Source organism: Crocuta crocuta, unplaced genomic scaffold (assembly GCF_008692635.1).
Source record: "Crocuta crocuta isolate KB4526 unplaced genomic scaffold, BGI_CrCroc_1.0 scaffold209, whole genome shotgun sequence".
Taxonomy (NCBI): Eukaryota; Metazoa; Chordata; class Mammalia; order Carnivora; family Hyaenidae; genus Crocuta; species Crocuta crocuta.
In genome coordinates this window covers 1,887,240-1,910,828 of record NW_027551566.1, presented here as the reverse complement: position 1 = coordinate 1,910,828, position 23,589 = coordinate 1,887,240, and the positions used below count along the sequence as shown (strand labels likewise).

Genomic DNA, 23,589 nt, shown 5'->3' with positions numbered 1-23,589 from the left:
TACAGAGCTCAGGCAGTAAAGTGCCTTTGAGGTGATGATATTCAGTGTGTCTGGCACAGACGTGAGCACACAGCCTAACGATAATAACAAAGCTCAGGGAAGTGTGTTCAAACTAAACACAGAGAAGCAAGCAGAGACAGCTTTATAGAACTAGGGGTCATTTCTGAATTTTTAAAGAAATCTTTAATTTCTCATTCTCTTTTGCAACCAAGAGCCAATAAACTGTTTCTATCATTCTTCCATTTTATCTTAAAAGTAATCTTCTATAATCCATACCAAAAGCTACCTCCTCCCACACCTTTGTCCAGCTAAAACTTCTTGTTGACATTCTTTCTCCCTATCTAGCTGAAAGGCAATAGCAAAGGTTGAGGGCAAAAACCTTCAGAGCAGACTGCCTGGGTAAAGTCCAGGACCTTGGACAAGTTATTAAGCACTCTCTGCCTCAATTTCAATCTCAGAAATGGGGCCAACAATGGTTCCTATTTTCCAGGACTGCTGTGGTGATAAAATGAGCATGTCAGAGTGTCAGTTGGCATTATATAAATGTTAATTTTTCACAATTACCTAGCTCCTGACAAAGGCCATCTTACTAGGTGGGAATAACCAGCTTCACCTACCTAGGAAACCATAAAACTCAATGACTCATGAAACTCATACACTTAATGAGACTGGCCCTTATTAAATGGCACTTGATCCCAATACAGCAGTAAGCACTACCCATAAACAAACCTATGAAACCAAAGGTATTACCCCTCCATATCCTTTCACATGTAATCCTTTTCAATACCATTTCTACTCCTTTTTAATTGGCAGGATCATAATAGAGCCTCAAAAAACAAAAAAACAAAACAAAACAAAACAAAACCTACTTCAGCAGACCAAAGGAAGGGGAAAGAGCCTTATCCCACTTGGGAGCCCCAATGGAAACCCTCAAATGGAACAAGGGGCTCAGGTCAGTTTCTCCCTAGTAAGGAATAACCCCTCAGTGCTTCCTACTCCTCCATCCCTCCAGTGCCCCCTCCCAGAACTAAGAGACTTCCAAGGCTTCCAACCTATATATCTATGTGCAGATGAAGATGGTGTCATTTACCACATTACTCAAATTCCCTAGACAATGGCACTGAAAGCATGATGATCAAGATTATAGACTGTGATACAGAAAAAGGGGAAATAAAAATTCAAGGTGAACTTCACAGCTTAAATAAAACATAATTGAGAAATAGTGAAAACAAGAAAAATAAACTGTCAGATGTGAGATAGAAAACACTGATAGGGACAAATGTCACTAGTGATGCACTATTACTTAAAGGCTAATAGGACTCGTGATTTCACCTTTTAACAACTGCCTTCGTCACTGTCCTCTTTCCTTCTTGAGGTAGCTTGTAAAGATGCCACAAATTATTTCTTACCTGAATCTACACCTCTGGATGGTGCACACTCACAATGATTTGGGGCTGATTTCCTCACTTCCTTTGGCCAACCAGTCATTAGAAATATAACCCAGTGGTGGCTAGAGAACCTCAGGCGGCCTCTGGTCAAAGGGCCAGAGGAAACTTCATGGAGCAGAGCGGGACCCAACTCACAGTGGAGCCAATACCAAGCAACCAGCAGCCAGAGGCAGAACCATGTCAGCCAATGCAGATGGGTGAGGAAGAGAAATAGACATGTGTTGCCATAAGCCCCATGTAAGCTGTGAGGTTTGGGATGGGCTGTTACTCAACATTATGGTGGAAATGTTGATGGGGAGGAAGAAATTCATCACCAAGCAACTTCACTGGCCATGAGGGCCAGCAAGCCCATGAAGAGATGCCTCCAAGTATAACACATCTTCATTTCCTTTAAGGAAGGAAAAGCAGTAAAAAATCCAAATAACAGAGGCTACTCCATTGATAACAAACTTTCTGTAAACAGTAATCCATGCTAACCAGGATGGAGGCAGGGACTCCTTTTCCTGCCATTGGCAAGTAGGTTGTAGAACCTCCTATGTGTGCAGTACTACGCCAAGGGCAGGTAAGCAACCTGGAGCTTCATACCTAGTAATGAGGTAAAATGTACACAATGAAGCCCTTTCAAGACTCAGCAAGTAATCAGGTCATAAGACAGCAGGTACGCTGACTGTGCTTCAATGGTAAATTAATGCTTTTATAATCATCATTATTATAATAGAGAAACACACATCTTAAAAATGCATCTATTTACAGACCTAAAAATATGCCTTATACTGATTATATACAAATACAAAATCCTGGTGTGAATGAAATACTAAATCACACAGCAGAGGAAAGGTTCAGCTCCAGTGCATCAGGACTCTAAAATGAGATCTGGTCAAGGACGTGGTATGAAAAGTCTGTGGGAAAAGGATGAATTGGGAGTTGGACCCCAAAGTCAGCTTGCAGGTAAGGACACCTGGCCTGACACCCCACTCGCCTCATACCCCACCAGGCAAAGTTATTTCTAGAAGTTCTGCAATGTTTTGAGAACTAAAGGATCAAAGTCCATTCTGCAAGGACACTTTCTCTGATGCCATAGAGAGTTCAAATTTAAGAAAAACTCTCTCAAGTGCCATGTTTTCAATCCACATCCACTTTTAGGTATAAACATCACTGGACATATTTGACATAAAATTATTCCTGGAGTCATCCAGAAGTTAAGCAATAATGTACTGAAAATAACCCTTACTCCACCTCACACCTTGCTCCTGTAGAACATCCAGCCACTGCTCCTTACCTCCCCACCACAAGCTGCTGGACACCAGACTCAAAAAGAAGACAACCATTAGATTAGGCAGACACCAGGGATGTCCTCTCTGGCCTTCCACCCTGGTTTCTATCCATGTCTCTAGAAATCCAAGCTCCCCATATGACCCACATCTCTGAATGTCACCTCTATATGGCTCTGGGAATCACTTAATCTCACCCTGGCTTCCAAGATGCAACTTTTCCACTCCCTATATCTAATAAAGCTTACCAGATCCCCCCTACTCTACCACATCTGTAAAGGTCTCCTTCCCTTCTGGCTCTACTTAAAACCTAGAGCCCCTTGAGGAGACTGCTTTCCTACAGACTGTAGGGTAAGCCACCCATTCTCCTCCACCACCACTTACCACCTAGCCTAAGATGAGGTCAGTGTCCTCCTTGTTGCCCACTGCAATATCCAGACCAGGGCAATGCTTCCCCTCACACACCCACAGATACCTCCTTGCTGCTCACACAACCAGTCCACACACCAACTAGCCCACCCACTCGAGCTGCACACATTCTTCCACTCACCCCAGCACACTCTCAGAAGATTTCAGAGCCTGGGTCACTCTTTCTCTTGTAACTAGCACTGATTTCAGCATTTACAGAGGTGACGTCTGACCTCTTCACTCCCAATGAGGCCGTCCTCCACCCTATTTCTCACCATGCGTGCCCCTCACAGAGCCTAGACCCACTCATTCCTTGTCACCTCCCCACATCTGGGTTCTCTGTTTCAGTCCTCTCTCCTGAAGCCTGCCATTTCTTTGTCCCTGCTCATTCCTTCTAGAAACCTAATTCCAAAAACTTTTCAACCCTGCCAGGTCCTGGAACTCAGAAGCCCCACCATCCAGTCACTATCTATGCTCTGTTTCAAGTCTTCACTTCTTTTTTCCCCTAATTTGGTTTCCACAACCCATCTTTTTACTCAGCCCTTGCATTGACTCTCCATGCCCCTCTTTTTCCCTTTCCATATTTACTCAAGAGAACCCCAGTCTCAGTTTTGACCTCCTTGAATCAACTGAATATATTTATGTCAGCACAGGCCATGTGCTAGATATATAAAAAAAAAGATTTTTAAAATTGTTTTAAATGCTGAATATAAGTGAAAGAATAAGTTTCATATATATGTAACTTGTGATATATAATAATAAAATGAAAACTTTAAACCCATCCACCCAACAGAGCATCCAAGCCAATCAGGCTTTTGCTCCACCATTCAAGTGAGCCCCATCACACTGTTAATCCAATTTTGAGTCCTCTCCAGGGCCAACTGTGGATATACACATGCTTCTGTGCCCAAGCACCACCAGACTCACCCAAGAGAAGGAAAAGGCCACCAGAACCCTGGCATAATGCTTCCTGAAGCAAGCTGGGACCTAAACTACATATTCTTATTTGCAGAAAATGACACAAACTCATTTGTGATGGTTGGCCACCTTTTAGCTTTGCTGACAGTTTTGTTTCTTATATACATTATAGCCATGTTGTATATACCAATTATACTGTAAGATTTTTAAAAATTCTTCCCTAAAAATATACACGTATTCAAAATTTTATTATACACTGGATGATTTGCTTCCATAGATATTCTCCATAGCATTTAAGCTGAAAGGTTTACTTTTCACTGGTCTATAGAAACACTGTTGGTTTCCCTCCAGTCCCCCGCCCCAGCCACTTCCAATTTCCTCTTCCTGAAGAGTCTATTTGTTCAGGGCTCATCCTCCCCCACAAAGTCATGTCCTTCAGAGAGGCTGGCCCCAGGACATAGGACTTGATGCTGCTCAGCCAATTACAGTGCCAACAGGCCCCTTGCCAGTGATATGTTTAGGCTCAAGCCTGTGGCCCAACACTAGTCAATAAGAAATGGGAAGAATCTGGGTGGAGAGGTCTAGAAAAGAGTCATTGTTTTTAAAGAGACACAAAGAAGAAGTACTTCCTTTTTTCCTGCCTCTGGATGTTGTTCTATCTGGGTGCAATGCTTGAAATGGCTAAAGACATTTTGCCACCTTGAGGACAAACTTGCCACACTGAGGACACTAAGGATGGCAAGGCAGGGAGGTAGAGAGAGTCTGGACTGTCAACACCACAGAACTGCTGAGTGAATCAGCTGACTCTGGGGCCACTCTGCTTGGGGACTGCTTTTACAGGAGAAAAAAAAAATTCCTTATCATTTACATTTATATGTGAGTTTTCTGTTACTTGTAAATACTGAAATAAAATCTGACAATTGAACAGGAAACATTTATTAGTATGACTGAAGAAGCTGGAAAAGATATCTATCCTACTTCATTTCCTAAGATATTTAATTTTCATTCCTTTAGACTTCTAAGGTAAACTAGATATAGAAAGCAAAATTCCTAGAAGTCAGAAAGCTATTAACACTTTGTTATCCAGGACTGATAGCCCATATGTAAAAGTAATTCTATATAAAGGCATACTCCAATTACCTAGTGCTAAAGTTTTTTAAAGTTGAGCTATTTTATTTCAATATTTTAACACATTTCTCAAATGCAGGATTATAAGACTGTTTTTAACTGATATGAAGTACCAATATAATAAAACATAAACATACACCAATGAATTACAATATTTAATTAAATGTGCTCTAATACATTTGAATATATCTATTTCTTCAATAGAAATCAAGTTTCTTCAAACTTTTTAAGTCAATGCAAAGTCGCTTCTACTTCTCTTGATCTGAACTGAGGCTAGCCTAAATTACAGTCAAAACCACTCACCAGGGAGTCAGAGATAGAAATAAAACAGATAAAGCAGGAGCTAGCTGGTAACCTCTACCACTCCATCTCCAATAACTAAGGAAAGAGAAAAGTGGTGATGCAGAGAGAACCATCTTACTTAAGTCTTCACTTCCTATGTGGAAAAATGTCCAAGGAGTGTTAAGTCTAAAATTTAGGGTCAGATCATGCATAATGACTCTTCATGTAAAACTGTTTATGTATGTTGGACACCCAAGAGAGATAGACAGACAGACAGACACACACACACACACACAGAGAGCGAGAGAGCGAGAGAAACAGAGAGAAGAGGATGCACATAAGCAAGAGAGAGAACAGAAAACATACTGACCAAAATTCTAACATCAGGGGACTGCAGAATCTGAAGAGCTTTTGCATATTTCGATTATTTTTTTTTGCTTATTTGTATCACTTAAATGTTTACAATGAGTACATTAAATTTTATAACCAAAAGACTATGTGTGACAACATGGGTGGACCTTGAAGGCTTTATGCTAAATGAAATAAGTCAGAGAAAAAAAATATGTATTCAATGATCGCGCTTGTATGTAGAATCAAAAAAAACCCCAAAAAACAAAAAACAACAACAAAATAGCCAAATTCATAGAAAAAGAGATCAGACTTGCAGTTACTAGAGAGAAGGGGGATGGAAGTGGGGAATTGGAGAAAGGAAAAAAATACATAAACCTATTTTTTATTTTGGAAAAAAAAGTTGTCATGTTTTGGAAAAAGATATTTTTCAAAGTCTGACTATTTACCATAAAAAAGAAAAGAACAACTCAGCAAACGTGACAACACACCATAATCTTCTCCAAACGTGTCTTACTTTCCAACTTTGAAGTACACTCAAGACCCGCACAAGACATAAAATAGTATCTTTTCCAAGACCAAAATGCCCTAAAAACAGCAGGTAACTTAAATTTCCTCTGCTTAACACTGTAATTAAACTTATTCTGTAATAACACATATTTTGTACATAATGCCTCATAATGATCTAGTTATTGAGGACTTTTGCTGTCTTTAGGGAAAGCTGTGTTTCTCTAGTTGTCATTTTACAAAAAGTGTAGAAAAATAATAGAGGCAGGCAGGAAGAAATTATCTCTGCCCAGCTACTCAATAACTTGCACTGAGTAGGAACAAACAAATGTGTGGCATCCCCAAACGGAAAGGTGATGAAATTTCCAATCATGATAGGGTTCATTTATAAGACCTGGTAGCCTCAGCACACATTAAATCATGTTCCTTCATTGTGTGTAAACCTGGAACTGACAAGCAACTGCCAGAACAGAATTTCCATCGGTGCACACTCACCTAGCAACATCAGTTCATAAAAATCACATCTTTTCAATTAACACTGAGCCAGAGATCAAGACTCCCTCAGGCCTTTTCATGAAGAAACACAACATAAGTACAAATGGGGGCCCTAATTTAGCCAGCACCTGAAATGGGGCCAACCACTGGCTTCTCTTGGCAATCATATATAAAGATAAATTAATATTATACTGACAGATCAGCATTATCCTGTGATCATTCTTTTTCAGCCGCTGGCAGATCTCCATCTTTTGATGACCTCAGGGGTACTCTTTAATGTATCTCCTCTTCGCCTCTTACTAGAATTTGGGGTTAACACAGCAAGCCCCCATCCATACTGTTACAAACTTGGGCTGCTGCGTGGGCCCCATCACATGGCCCCACTGCAGCTTAGCTTCCCTGTCCCATGGGCTGTGGTGTTCTCCTCACTACTCACTGCTGCAATAAGGCCAGACAGAGGCCACGTGTGCCCTACTTTCCTCAGAACCTGGGCCTGCCCTGCCGCAGCTTCCACAGCCACTCACTTCTCTTCCCTGGCACCACTTCTTTTTCTAACCTCTTCCCTTTTCTGTCTCTTGTCACTACTCAGTATTGGGATAGAGAACATGACTTCTCACAAAATGAGCCAAAAGAAAAGAAAGCTTTCTACAAAGAAAGGTCCTAAAGGTCAATTCAGGTCATGCCCCTGCTCTTACTTCCCATGGGGCTCCTCATCTTACCTTACAAGTCCTCCCTGAGACCTACAAGCCCCACCCGGTGCTACCGTTTCCTCCCCCACTCCCAACTCCTACAACTCTGTAGACTTCCATTAGATTCTCAAGCGTATTTATGACTTGGAGCGTGCACACTTACTGTTCCCTCTGGAACACTATTCCCAGAAATAATCACCAAGCTATTCCCTGTTTAACCCAGGTCTTGACTCTAAACACCCCTTCAGAGAGGCCTTTCCTGACCCTGCTGTCTAGACCCACATACATCTACCCCTATCAAGCTTCATTTTCCTATAATCATCACCCGCAATTATATTATACATTTGCTTGTTATGTGTTTCTTATTCATCTCCCTTAACAGAATCTCATGAAACTGGAGCTTCATTTGGCAAATAGCAAGCCCTCATGAACTATTTGGGGAAATGACCTAAAACAATGTATACTGTCTAACATAGACAGAACTCAAGAGTGGTCAATCCATTTATTAGAACGGTAACCCTGACTTCCCTCAAATTAGATAAACCTTCAAATACAACTCTCACAGCCTTAGGTAAAACTTACAGAATGTCATGTAAGGTTTTCTCAATGATGTAGGACTATTAACACAAAAGTCAATGGCCTTGTGACATATACGGGCATGAGCAGAGATATAAGCAATACTATTTTGTGTGGGAATGTGTCAGGATGTCTTTCCAGACTATTCTCAGAACTATATGAGCCAGAATGAAACTCAGTCTTCAGGAACAGGACAAATGATATCCAGGCCAGCCAATGAGAGTGCTCCATCTCCCTCACCCAGTGTTGGTACAGGAATGGGCACCTGACCCAAGTAGAGCCAATCAGAATGGTCTCGTAACCTTCGGGCCTACGGGGAGGAGCCACTAGCTTTCAGGGACCACCTCTCCTGCAAATGGCAGAGTCAGCCCGAGAATGAAGCAGAAGCACATAAGACAGACAAACAAACAAACAAACAAACATGGAACCAAGAGTGGAGAGGAGTATTTTCCACTAAGGGAGAGTCAAAAAAGAGAGTGGACATGAGAATGAGTGAGTGCCCTGGACTTCACTTACCTCCCTGTCAACAGTCATACATACTTAAAGATCAACGTTCCCCTAGAGTAGTTATATTATCATTAAGTCCCTCTCTTCTTAAGTTAGTCCAAGTTTCTGCCACTTGCAAACAAGCATTCCGACTAGTATAAATATGTTCAACATACACAGTTGACCGCTGAACAGTGCAGGGATTGGGGGTGTCTACTCCCTGCATGTAGCTTTTGATTCCCCAAAACTTAACTAGTAACACCCTACTGTTAACCAGAAGCCTCATTGATAACATGAACAGATAATTAACACACATTTCATATGTTGTATGCATTAAGTATCATATTTTACAATAAAGGAAGAGAGAAAGGAAATAAAGGAAGATAGAGAAAAAAGAAAATCATAAGGAATAGAAAATACACTTATAGTAGTTATTGGAAAAAATCCACATATAAGTGGACCCACACAGTTCAAACCCATTGTTCACAGATCAACTGTACTACCATTCTGGTGGAGCAGAATAATTTTAAAAAGCAAAATGATCCCTGAGCTAGTTAAGCACACACCCAGGTGGCTGTCAGGGACTGGAGAACAGATGGAATAAGTGACTGCCTAATGGTTACAGGGTTTTCTGTTGAACTGATGAAAATGTTTGGACTAGATAGAGGTGTGATGACTGCACAGCACTGTCAGTGTCCTAAATGCCACTGAGTTACTCACTTTCAAATAATTAATTTTACATTATGTGAAATTCATTTCAATAAACAAAATTTTAAACATGAAAACAGCACTGCAATGGATTTCTTAATAGTCGTTAAGTGTACCTATCACAATTTTCTAGAAAAGGAAATTAAGTCAAATGATATCTACATTTTTTTCATTCATTCAGCAGACATTTATTGAGGACCTACTATGCACTAGGAAGAGGGCCAAGGGATAAAGGGATAACTAGGTAAGGAAGGAAATCAGGAATTCAGCCTGGGGCTGCCAACTGAACCTGAAGACATCTAACCTCACTCCCTCAGTCCCAAAGAAGCCACACATGCCCCCAAAGCCGCTCGTTTTGAAGTCCAAATATTCCTAACAATGAAAGGAGGCACTGAGCTTAAAAATGGACTTGAGTTTTTAGGAGCTGGCTACAGGTAGAGAGGGGTCAGTAGTACCAGGAAAAGATCTGCAGTTTCCTATGCAGTCATGGTGGATCTGAGTCTAGGACCCACCACTTCCTAAGGCAGTACCTATGACTTTCTACCTCAAGCTTCCATGTGCTCATCTTTCAAATGCATCATGATTAAGAGATACACACCTCTTAATACACGTGATTAAGGCACAACTGAGGTGGAATCCTGACTCGGCCACCACACAGCGACCAGCCTGTTTCTGTTACGGGGAATTTGTTTAATGTCTCTGTAAAACGGGAGCAACATGTTACCAACCTCATTCGGTACTGAGAGGATAAACACTATGGGGAAAAAAGGAGTAGGAAGGGGACACTGATGGAAGAAGAGTCTAAAGGCTCCCATCTGACATAAAGCCCTACCCTAACTAAGCCTTATCTATTTATTTTTAACCTTCTCTTTTATTGTCATAATATATGCATATTATTCAAGTGCTTTCCCCTCTCTGGGCCTCAGTCTCCCCATTTAAAAAAATGAAGGGTTGGCCTAGAAGGAATTTGTTTTGTTGTTTAGCCTCTATTCAAATGCAGCTGACTGTAACATTGGAGGATTTTCTGTACCTCTCTTGAGTGTGACTTAGCAGCAGTTTTTTTTTATTTGCAGGGATTTTAACAGTCAGTCATCTCGGAGCAAAATCCAGATATGCATTTTATCAGGAAGGTAAAAGGAGGGGTAGGCAGGGGACACAGGCTGCGGCCAGGAGGGGACAGACCCGGCATGGCGCACAGCATGGCAGGAGCTGCAGAGACTGCATTCCAACCTCAAACACCAGAGAAGCCAATCGAATGGCTCCCACTATGCCCAGAAGTCTCATTTTATAAGTCTTTTTTGACAAGTGAGGCCATTAAAATGTTTCCTTATTGTGCAGAAACATGCACAATCCAAACATTTGTCTACAGAAGAAACTGGGCAGATCCGACTGCCAGTGGGACCATCATAAACTCCACTCACACCCTGGGGCCCCAGGAAGGGGTGCTTCTTCAGGATGCCCTGATGGTGGTTCTGCTCTTTTCTTCACATGTAATCACTTTTGTCTTCTGAATTTAATAGAGGTTCCAAAATTAATTGCTGATTTAGAGCACTTCACAGCGTTGTTATGTTAAATATTCAAGAAAAATCACTTAGAACAATTGACACAATGGCTCAGTGCAATGGTTAACAATGTCAGTTTCAGTAGATAGGTGTACTTGCCCTGAAGGGTAGTAGCAGCTGGCTCTGAGGATGCCTTCAAGACCACAAGTCTTAGGCAGGTAAAGATGGACGTCTTCAGCTGGACAGAGTTTCAGGCATTTTGGCCAAGGAGCAGATGGCAGCCAAGGCCAAGGAATAGGTATCAATTAGCACACAAGACTCCTGTCATAGCAGAAACCTGTAAATTTGACTTCAGCAACATCAGCCTTGTGTGTCTTTAGGCATAAACCTGCTGGGTAGACATGGTCAATTAGATGTCTGAGCTTTAGTGCAGCCATGAATATAAGGCGAAACAGTCTGTGTCCTTCCCTTTTCTTGTGATGATGTGAGATGAAAAGATGACACAGGTGAGACAGATGACACAGGCACTGTGACATCAGGTCACTGAAGGCTACTGCTGACCATCTGATGATTCATCAGAAGGGGGAGCATCTGCTTTCTGACCAGGGACAATGCGGTTACTGAAACTGTGAAAAGCAAAACCGCAGATAAAAGGGAAGACTAGGGGCTCCTGAGTGGTTCAGTTGCTTGAGAGTCCAACTTCTGCTCAGGTCATGATCTCCTGGTCCCACATTGGGCTTGCCACAGCTTCTGATCCTTTGTTCCCCTCGCTCTCTGCCCCTCCCCCACTCACCCTCTGTCTCTAGCTGCCTTTCCCTTAGACTTCAAGCTTCATCCACCATGAGGGAAGGGAGTAAAGTCCAGTAGCTAATCTTGGAGAATCTGGAATCAGATTACTGCATTTAAATACTGACTTTACTGCTCACACTCATCTTGTGATCTCAAGCAAGTGTCTTGATATTTCTGGTCCTCAGTTTTCCCACCTTTGAACAGGTGTGGAGGTCCAAGCCTGGGGCACTTGGCTGTCTCAGCTGGAAGACCATGTAACTCTTGATCTTGGAGTCATGAGTTTGAGCTCCATTTTGAGTGTAGAGATTACTTAAAGAAAGAAAGAAACAAGGGCGCCCGGGTAGCTCAGTCAGTCAAGCGTCCAACTCTTGATTTCAGCTAAGGTTCTTGATTTCGTGGTTCTGTGAGTTCAAGCTCTGAGTCAGGCTCTGCTCAAATGATTTGCACATTTTTAAGACACTGGCATATTCCAACAAATTACTTTTCAGAAAGATCATACCAAATCATAGTCCTATCAAAGGTATACTGGAACCAGGAGAGATCATTATACACACACACACACACACAAACACACACTGGTAACTTTGTCAAAATAATACGTAAATACATTTTAATTTATAAGTTTGTATATTCTGGGGCACCTGGATGGCTCAGTTGATTGAGCATCCAAGTTTAGCTCAGGTCATGAGATCACAGTTCATGAGTACAAGCCCCACACTAGGCTCCCTTCTGTCAGCGCAGAGACTGCTTCAGGTCCTCTGTCCCCCATTCTCTCTGCCCTTTGCTGGCTCATGTGCACTCCCTCTGTCTCTCTCAAAAATAAATAATCATTTATAAGATGATATATTCCAGATAACTGAAGAGTGCCATATAAAGCAACGGGTCTTGTCATCTCTTCCTCTGTGACATATATACATATATTTTAAACATTATAATATTTCCTGTTGATATGTAGGAGCAATCTATGTATTGACTATATTGAGGATATAACTATATCCTTTCTTATAAGTTTCAAATATTTGTCCAGTTCATTATTTACTTTCTATTTCAGTTAAAAGTGATGTGGATGTGTCCATGTATATATTTATTTTAGGAGCAGGAAGAGAGGAATGGAAGCATTCTCTCAAATATAAATGGAGATATTCTCTCTGCAATATCACACACACACACACACGGTGATATTTTTACTTCTACCTAAGACTTCAGCATAAGCTCTACTACACCAAGCCTAACTAACCCAAACATATTCTCACCTTATCAGATATAAAATCCATAGAAAAGAGAGGTCTACATTGTTTGCACCAGAAATATGATCTGGCAGAAAACACATCAATCCCTTTAAAAAGTTGTAAAGAAGCAGCATGTCATCTGTTCCCCTCTCTTCCATACAGTCTTGAAAATACTATCAAAGATTTCACTGAAAGAATTTTCACTAGCTATATACCAGGTCTATATTTGGGGATAGTGACTCAGTTTTGGATTTTGCAAATTTAAATTTTACAGTACTAATTGTTTCCATGAAAGAATATCTGGGGTACTTGCCTAAGCCTTCCCCAAGCCTATCCTTACCAACAGCCCTCTGGTCCTGCTGCCCTCTACCCCCAACCTTTCCCCAACCTCTTCTCCCTTCTGTCCATACAAATAGTGCTTTCTTACAGCTATTCCCCTTGGGATCAGAGGGGAGGGTCTGATAATGAGTGCATGCACAAAAGGGAGAAGGTTAGGGGGCTCTTTCAGGAGATCTTAATTCATGGTCTCCAATCATTGATTTTTTTAATGTTTATTTTTGAGAGAGAGAGAGAGACAGAATGTGAGCTGGGGAGGGGTAGAGAGAGAGGGAAGCACAGAATCTGAAGCAGGCTCCAGGCTCTGAGCTGTCAGCACAGAGCCCAACATGGGGCTCAAACCCACAAACTGTGAGATCATGACCTAATCCAAAGTCGTACGCTTAACCAATTGAGCCACCCCTTGAATCATTAATGATGGGAACATTTGGCTTGTGAAAACAATCTTTGGGGCAGGAAGGCCTTTACGAATTTTTTAAAACATCCACACAGGTGGCTGCTACACCCCCAAAGACTTACATCCATCTATCTGGGAAATCATGTTTTGGGTTTTTTTTTTTTTTTAATGGTTATTTATTCTAGGTTTGGATTGCAAGCTCTGGCATCCCCAACACTGTATATAATGCCTGATATGTGTTGTGTCTGGATAAAAAGTAACTGTTAAATGAACAAAGGGACTCTGGAGCCAGCTGCCTGGGTTCAAATCCTGACTCTGTCAGTTATCAGTTGTATAACCTTGGACAAGATTCTTAACCTCTCTGTGTCTCACTTGTAAAATGAGGATAATAATGTTACCTATCCCACTTGGGAGGACTGCACGAGTTAATGCATATGAAAGTATTTCTGGCAGTATCTGGCACATGGAAAGTGTTGATTAAATGCTAATTATTATGATTATAAATAAGGAAGTATGTTACTAAAAGGAATCAACATGAATAATAAGCTCTTCATGTTCTCAACTTATTGATCATCTAGTAGGGGTGACCTGGCAGAACACAACTAAATACATTAGGCAATCAATGCCAAATGAAAGGTTCCAAATTCTATGGGAATTCTGAGGAAAGATCATTTCGGGGCAGAGGGACAAAGAAAGTATATGTGGAAGATGTAGTATGCTCATGCTATCTCCTGGAAGGGTTTTACATGGTAGGATGGGCAATACCTTCTGGGGAAAGGGATGGTACATCATTTGGGGCCCCCTGAGAAGTAGACACCAAGGATTACACATGCAGGAGATTCATCAGGGGAGCTGTCTGTAAAGGGGGAAGACCTGAGAAGGCAAGGAGAGGCTTTAAGCCTAGTGAAAGTCTGACCCCTGAGAAGGGGAGGGGAAAAGAGGACTGTGGAGGAAGAGTCTCAGATCCAACTTAGTTGTGAGAAGGTCTTGACCACACCAATGAGGAGTCCTCAGGTCAACACCACTCTTCAGAGGCATCTGGGTCTTGTAGGAATTAACCACATCACTAATCTCAACTGCTCAGTAACTGTAAGTAGCTCAAGAGAAGCTCAGCTTTGGCTAAAAAGTGGTGGTGAATCCAGCAGGCAGCAGCTAAAACCATTAAGTTGATCATGCTCCCTGCAGGAGGGATCTGAGTGGCTCATTCTCATAGCTCCCACAGTTGGGCACCAGCAATGTCACTAATACCTATGTGTCCTTGAAACCATGGCTGAGGTTCAGTGAATATGTGCCATCACTTAAAATCAAACACAAGACAATATCAAAGGGCTCCTTATCTTTTTAAACTAAACCACAGTTACAAGAGTGAAATTACGTATTTACTGTTAAAAATTAGAACTACTTTTAAAATATCTTTCAGATGTGGTTTCAGTTTCTAAAACAAGACACAAAAATGGTTATGAAATTATCTCTTCTGTAAAAATCACAGTTAAAAACTTGAATTGGGTATTCAGAACCTGCTCAGAAACAAAGCTTGACTAAATCTAGAAGGTAAATCCTTTCTTAACTGGTTGCTTAAGGAAGCATACTGATCTGATGAGAATGTGAGAAAATATTTTGCCAAAGTGTAAGGTGCCACATGAATATGGGATATCCGTGCAATCAAGTTACATCTTATGTGAGGTCAGGTCACATTAAAGGCAAAAGTGGAGATCAAAATCACCCCTAACCACTAGAGCTACACCTGACAGGTCAGATGATCCTGCAGTGAAAGGCATGAAGGAAAGAAAACCATTGAGAACAAAGCACGACCCTGGTCCTGTCTGATGCCACTGTGGGGAACATGATCACCAAGCGGAAGGGCAGGCAACATCTGTAACATACATACATACATATACATATTTATACACACACACACACACACACACACACAAACAAACATTTCCCCATTTGTGGCCAAGCATTTAACACGGAAGTTAAATGTATTTATGAGATAGCTCCACAGATGAACAATAAGAACACCAATCTTACAGATTACAATATTTCCTTTATTTAAGATGATACATGGCACAGGAAAGGGAAGAAAACATCCTCAATTCCTATCACTACACCAGCAAGAAAACTGACTCAGCAGTTAACGCTACCTCTTACCTTCCCAGAGAAAACAGAAGCCATGCATGAGAGCTCCCACTGCAGACCATACCTTTCTCCATTTTTATCCCCTTTCTCTTCAGTTTCTTCAGTTTTACTCTTTTATTAGTTCCTTCTCCTACATATGTAAGCTCAGCTCTTAAAAAATATAAAAAGCATATCTATGCCTATGTACCCACCCACCTATCCTTGATCTGGCATTCCCCCCTCTCTTTAAGGCATATTAATCTGTATTCTTTACATTTCAAGACCCAGAAATATGACTCAAACTAGCTAAGCAAAAACAGGGTGTTACCACTGCCTGTAGCCGCGAAGTTCAGGGTAGAGATGACAGACATGGCTGAACCTCTCACTCAGCAGGGTTCAGTGGGCTCTTCTCACCCTCCAAGTCTCTGTTCTGCTTCTGAGTATGAATTCAATTTGAGCCAGGTGCCCTCCACACTGGGGAAAGATGAACACTAGCAGCCCAGGCTACACCCTCGTGGTTTGCAATGTTTCAAATCTCAGCAAGACTGAGACACCTCGGGCCATTCACCAAGGGGACACATCAGGTTTGGCTCCTATTCTATACTCAAGTCTTCCTGGTTCCCAACATCTACCCACACCACAGGATAAAAGCCACTGTTCTTCACTCCACAGTGGCCGCACCATTACCCTCACACAAGTCCCTCCCTCTGCAGTCTCCTTGTCCCCAACTTCTCCACGTGGGAAACCCTGTATTTGTTATTCTGAACGTACCTCAGACCACATCTCCCTCAAGAAGCACTGGTGACCTCTCCCAGGCCAAGCGGCCTTTCTGCTGTGCCTCTTCTGTACCTTGTATGGCCACTTCTGCAGCTTCACCTGCTCTACAGAGGCACTAACTCCTTCATGTCAAATGCAGTTGTTTATGTGTCTGCATCGTAGTTCTGGGCTTGTGCCATATTAGTCTCTGAATACACAGCCCTTCTGAGCAGACAGACACAAACACACCCCAACTCACTCACACTCTTGAAAAAATGTCTGTGGAACTGAAATTTTTAAAAAATCCAAAGACCAGGTAGATATTTACTACATTTATATATTATTCTTAATTTTACAGTACAATAACTTAAATCCCTCCTTTAAAGAATAATTTTAAAATTTGAGGCACCTGGGTGGCTCAGTCACTTAAGCATCTGACTTCAGCTCAGGTCATGATCTCACAGTTTGTGGGTTCAAGCCCTGTATCAGGCTCTGTGCTGACAGCTCAGAGCCTGAAGCCTGCTTCCGATTCTGTGTCTCCCTCTCTCTCTGCCCCTCCCCTGCTCATGTTCTGTCTCTGTCTCTCAAAACTAAATAAATATTAAAAAATTAATTAAAAAGAATTTTAAAATTTTAATTGATGGGCACCTGGGTGGCACAGTTGGTTGAGTGTCCTACTCTTGATTTTGTCTCAGGTCATGATCTCACAATTTGTGGGATCAAGCCCTGTACTGGGCTCCACAAGGAACCTGTTTGGGATTCTCTCTCCCTTTCTCTCTGCCCCTATCCTGCTCGTGTCTACAAGCATATTCTCTCCCTCTCTGTCTCTTAAAATAAACATTTTTTTTAAAATTTAAAGAGAACCAATTTGCTATTTTGAAAGTCAAATTTTTAATAGACAATTCTCTACAGTTTTCTCTATGGAAAGATCAGTACTCTAAAGAGCTGGTTAAAGTATTCATGGCCAATTGCTAGCAAAGCACTTACAAAAAATAAGTAAATAAAAATTATAAAAGGGGTTTACATCAAAATATTCTGAACCTATCAGATATCTCTATTCCCAGAAGTGGTCCCAAACAAAACATCTGAACTCATTCAGGCTCTTATCCTAGGTTCTCCCTTCTCACGTCAGAAGTCCAGACATCCTCAAGCCCTAGAGGCAGGGACTGGTCTTACCCGCATTTCACGTACGTGTCTAAAGTTCATTTTACATTCCAGAGGTTACAGATATAAAATGTTAGTGACAATGAAAAACTAGCAAAGGGAGCATTATGGCAAAATCACTTTGCTTCAAACAAGGTTAAACAAGAGAGACTATACTGAGACTGGCTGAAGAGCCTGAAATTGCACCTCCGACTTTGCTCTGGTTGTAGTGTCCTTTGGCACTAACGTCCATGCAGTATTTTACCACCCGTTAGGCCTGCCGAGGGCAAAGAGAGGCCAATGAACAGGAAAACACAAGAGGAGTCTCTTTATCTTCTCTCATGCTGAAATCAAATATAGCCTCAAGTTTCCCTAGAAGAATCTAATAAAATAACAGAGCAGCACAAGTCAAAGCAACATTTTGGGGGGACATGCAAAAACCCTTGGGCTTTTGTTTGTATGTTAATATTCACCATGGTGGGTAAATGTATTATCTGATATGTAAATATACTTTTGAGTCAGATAACTAGCAGAGGCATAACATGGGCTTCATAATCAGGAACCCCAGTTCTGCTACTTATCGACTGGGTGCTGACTGACCAGCAGTTAAGCTCACTGAGCCTCGGTTTCCTCATCTACAGGTTGAGGGTAAGAACCTTCTACCTTCATCAGAGGTTATGGGAAGATTCGATGGGGCCATGACGACGATAAACAACCATATCATAGCTTTCTATCCTCTTATTAAGTTCCAGACCCCATGTCCAACAACCTCCCAGACATTTCAACTTGGATCTTGCCTTAGGCTCAAACTTAACACCCATAACACCAAACTCATCTTCCCCTATCATTAGCCAGGATCTCCTCCCAACTCCTCTGGTCCTATCCCTGACATTCTTCTTCGCCAAAATGCCTACCACCAATTATCAAATTACACAAATGTGTTTATTGCTGGTCAGACAACAGTGGAAATGACAGCGTCAATCCTTACTGCTAGCAGGTTCATTGGGAGCAACACTTAGGAAAACACAGTGAATCAAGTCATAAACATGTTCAAACCCAGCAATTTGACTTCAGTGGAGTCTGTCCTAAGGAAATAACACAAAATATAGAAAAAACTGCTTCCCAAGATGTTTACAGCAGTATTATTTACATTAGAGAAAGAGAGAAAGGAAGGAAACAATTTAACCAACCAGGAAATGGTAAGCTAACTTATACTACATAGTTTCAACAAATGTTTGTAGTTAATAAAAATGATGGGGGTAGGGAGGGGGAAAGGTAGGGAAATGTTAAGAATAAAGTATGTTTAAAAGGCAACATTTAAAGTGAGTAAGTGAGGGGCACCCGGGTGGTTCAGTTGGCTGAGTGTCCGACTTCAGCTCAGGTCATGATCTCACAGTTCCTAAGTTCCAGCTTGTTCAGCCTGTCAGTGTAGAGCCCACTTTGGATCCCCTGTACCCCTTGCTCTGCCCCTCCCCCACTTGTGCTCTTCCCAAAAATAAATATTAAAAAATAAATAATAAAAAAAATTTTAAGTGAACTTGTTCCTAACTTGTCCCTAGCTAAGGCAACATGTGCTTAAAGGGAAATATACTGAAATGTTCCATTTTACTCTGTCCATATACAGAGAGGATTTGTGAGAGACTGCACTCTCCTCTCCGGTTTCAAATATTTGGCCCAAACCCTGATGTCACCTGATTAGACTTGACTATGGCCTTTCATCCCAGATCTCTTCTCCTTCAGACTGATCACTCCTTGCGTGGCTTCTGCAAACCTCAGTTTCATTACTTCACTTAGACAATCACTAGCTCCTGCTGCATTAGTCCTTTGTAATCCTGCACTTCCTCTCCATTCGTGGAGCATCTCATTTCAGACCTTTGTCATCTGCGCCTTCACTGCCAGTAGTGTCACCTCCCATCACCCCCCAGTCCATCTCCCTGGCCCTGCTGACAGGCAGCTCTCAAATATTATCATTTGACCTACTAAGAGTTCTTCAAGTGGGCCCTCTCACCTCCAAGATAAGATATGAATTTCCAACTCAAACAAACAAGGCCTTTTCTGATCTGGCCTGCCCAAGTCAGGCCACCACTCCTCTCCTCCACCAACATCCCCCAGTCCAACTCACTGTCCTGCTCCCACCCCTGGCCTACACAGCACTGTAATCCTCATCTGACACTATGTACACCCTGAGGGCAAGAGTTCTAGCCCTCTACCTCATGACCGGCATTACCCTATGATTCCCTCACTGGACAGGAGGAACGGGCAGGTTGGTGTTCCTCACCTTTCCACATCATTGCCATGTGTATTTCCACTACCAGCTTCCATGTCCCCTTGCTTGGAACTGCCCTCCCCAAATTCTAAGCTTGCTCTGTCCAGTATGCAGCCACTAGCCACATGTGGCTGCTAAGCTCTTAAAATGCAGCTAGTTTGAAATGAGATGTGCTATAAGTATACAATACACACTGGACTTCAAAGACTTGGTGTAAAAAATATAATGTTTCATATTGATTACCAGTTGATATAATATATATTAGGTCTGTGGGATGAAATAATGTATTATTAAAATTAATTTCATCTGCTTCTTATGTTTTTAAATGTACTACTAAAAATTTAAGTTATACATGTGGCTCACATTGTATTTCTATTGGACAGAACTAGTCTAACCATCTTTCAGGGCCCAGGATGAGTAAAACCTCCTTCAAGATGCCCTTCTCTTTATGCTACTTTTAATGATCTTTTTTGACCCCTTGAAATCCTATATTTGGAGTCCACCATAAAAGACACTATCTAATTACATACCATACTATATGCTTACTATTACATCCAGTCTTCTTGCTACATCAATGCCATTTCTATTTTAGGACTCAGAGTAGGCCCTCAATTTTTAATTAAACATGGAATCTTTGCTGGAGCAAGATGACAATACAGGGATTTTTTTTGGTTTGTGCTGTGTGTACTCATTTAGTTTTCCACTGATGATGTCAACAATGTAGGGAGAACTGGAAGTCAGGGAACCTAACAGCTCATGGCTACAGACCTGTGATTAACACAATGTATACAGACCATTAAGTACATTGCTTGGCCCCTTGTAAGGTCTGCCTGTGCCTCAGTCTCTCCGCCCCCCCCCTTTGTAAAATGAAGTTAATAATATCAGGCCAATCTATAATATGCAGCCAGGTTAAAGTAGCTAAGCAAATTCTAACTGGAACTATTACCATGACTGAGAAATATTCTACTTTCCACAGTTCATTGTGTGTTTCTTAGCCAGTTGTCTTAAACACAGACTAATTTTTATAAAGAGAGAACAAATTCACAGCAATTATCAAAATATAAAGGGGGAGGGTTGGAAGCCACCTAGCAAAATACTTGTCCTATTCTTTTAATGACAGGAGGAAAATAGTGGGAAAGGAAACTGTTACATGCCTGCTCCAAGCTGAAGAAATTTATATATTACACCCACAAGGCAGACATTACCATACCCATTTGACAGAGTAAAGAAACTGAAGTTCAGAGACAGGCTAGGTAACGAACCAAAGTGATGCAGCTAAAACTGCAAATCCAGGTCAGTGGTATCATCTTTCTATGTAAAAAAAAGAACATCTGTATTATCACTTAAAGATAAAATATGTGAAAAGCAAGAGTATTACATGAATATGCAAATAAAAATACAATAATAATGTACATTCAATTCCTTCAAATAGTTTTCTTGATCTTGGCCAATTCTTATCTTTCAGATCAAGAGTCACATTTCTTCTAAGCAGACTTTTTTCTAAAGGTAGCAAACAAATAGGGTACATGATGTGCTAGGAACTAGTACATTAATATACTGTTTGTCTTTAAAGTTTTTTTTTATATTTGTTGATTTTGAAAGAAAGAGCACAAGCAGGGGAGGGGCAGAGAGAGAGGAAGAGAGAGAATCCCAAGCAGGCTCCACACTCAGCACTGAGCCTGACGTGGGGTTTGATCTCACAACCATGAGATGGTAACCTAAGCCAAAAGTTAAGACTTGGATGATTAACCAACTGAGCTATCCATGCGCCCCTTTCTTTAAGTCTTTAAAACATAGTTGTTAAGAAAAGTTTACATTAGACATTATAAGTAGAATTCCACACACACATTTACAAAAATCTAGTCCCTGTGGATAAAGATTGCAACAATAAAGTAAACAGGATCATTCCACAAACAAATGCATCAACAAAAAAACCTAACATCGAAGAACCTCTCCTTGTTACAAAACTGAGGTCATAATGAACTCAATAAAATGAAAAAAGAAACTTCCTCAAAATAGGATATCCACCTTAAAGTGAAACCTCAATTACACAGCCTTGAAAACTAACCACTTTCTCAGAATGGTAATAACCTATCCTGGATCTCTAAGAAACCAAACTGATCTAGGTTTAATTGATTCTGCCTTTACAAAATGTAGCCAACTTAATCCTGCAGACTCTGACAGAACAAAAGTACAAATTCTCTACCGCAGGAAAAGTCCCAGAGTATCAAATGCTTTAAAATACTGTTCAAGTCTCCTTTATCAAAAATGTCCCTGCAGTAGGTGTTAATCAGTCACTATCAAGAACTCTGCACAATGCAACCTGTGTGTGCATGAGATTTTACTACAGGAAGCGGACAGTTCAGTTTACCAAGGACACCACATTTCACTTTCAAAAGTCTCGAAAACTAATCCCTCTAACAGTAAGTAACTAATTTACATTTCATTCCAAACTGAACAAGATAGTGTAATCTCAAGGAATTCGAGACTGTGAATAACTTCACTTGAAGAAACCATGTAGCTGTGTGTTTCCTCAGAGGTGCTTCAGAGTATAAACAGAAATAGTTAGCAACTTTTAACCTCATGAACAAGAGCTTTATTTAAAATTCTCACATATAAAATGAATTATTTTATGCCATATTTCCTACATGACAGACACATTAAGCCTATGTGTCCTAAATCAGGTGAATTTTGCACAGTTTAAGAATAAAAAAGATATCTAGAAGAAGAGGTTTTCTTTTCTCACACACTCCCCACCGCCCCCACACCTCCTGCAAAACACTATAGACAGCCCAGGTGTTTGGTCCTTAACAAAAGTTAAGATTAAGTAGGTAAGAAAACAAAATAAAACACAGCCTAGCAAAAGCAGCTACAGATCACAAGCAGCAGGTGACAGGAAGCCTTGTGGACACCTCACACCCACAAGGATGAACTTCATCACAGGTCAACTGCAGGGCCCCAGGGCTCCACAAAACCTCCACCGAGCAGTCCATAAAAACGAAAGAAGGCAAATAACTATCACTGTCATCCTGGCACTAAAGAAGCAGCAGCCTCCTGGAACCCAGGAAAGCCACCACTCCCTCCAAGCAGACATGAGGAGCCCCCCTTCACACCAAGGACACAAAGAAACCTAAACAGTCAGACCCAAAATAATAAAGATAAAAATAAAAATAGGAGCATGGGAAGAGGGATGACAGCTAAATTAAATTTATCCTGGGGGCACTTCATGTCTCAGTCTATTTGAAGACTCCAACTCAAAAGTAAAAATAAAATTTAAGGGGAGGGGGCCCACGAAAGAGATGACAGTTCAATTAAGTCTGTGCTGGGAACACTTAGGAGACTCAGTCTAAGGGTGTCAGAGTCCAAAAACGGGAAAGGAAGAGATAGTTCAGAGTGTGTGTGTGTGTGTGTGTGTGTGTGTGTGTAGCACCTGGAGTCCAGGATTTGCTGAGGAGGAAAGAGTCACGGCTCCACTGGCCTCGAGGTGACCGGGCGCGAATCCGGGGTAAATTTACACTCTGGGCGACAGGGCAGAGCCCAAGGGCCAGAGTGCCCGCTGTTGGGGAACAATGCCTGGCGCCAGAGAGGAGGGTCTGACGCCGCCCCCACCTCCAGATGCCGTCGGTATTCCAGCCCCGACCATCGCCCGCCCCGCGTCTGGGCAGGTGCCCCCGAGCCCGGCGCCCCGGCGCGCGCCTCACCCAGCAGCGCCCGCAGGTGCTTCAGGCGGGTCAGCACGTCCTTCTTCGGGTCCAGCACCTTCTGGGTGGACTTCTTTACATCCCTGGG

The 23,589-nt window shown here is 41.7% G+C and overlaps 1 protein-coding gene across 1 annotated transcript in view; it reads right to left on the bottom strand.

Annotated features, from left to right (window-relative positions):
- The window catches only part of RALGAPA2 (Ral GTPase activating protein catalytic subunit alpha 2), a 340,826-nt gene that overhangs the window by 291,985 nt on the left and 25,252 nt on the right, over positions 1-23,589 (bottom strand). Inside the window, exon 2 of the mRNA XM_077750219.1 lies at positions 23,502-23,584. Within this exon, the coding sequence (XP_077606345.1) occupies positions 23,502-23,584 (83 nt within the window). The remainder of the gene's footprint in view (positions 1-23,501; positions 23,585-23,589) is intronic.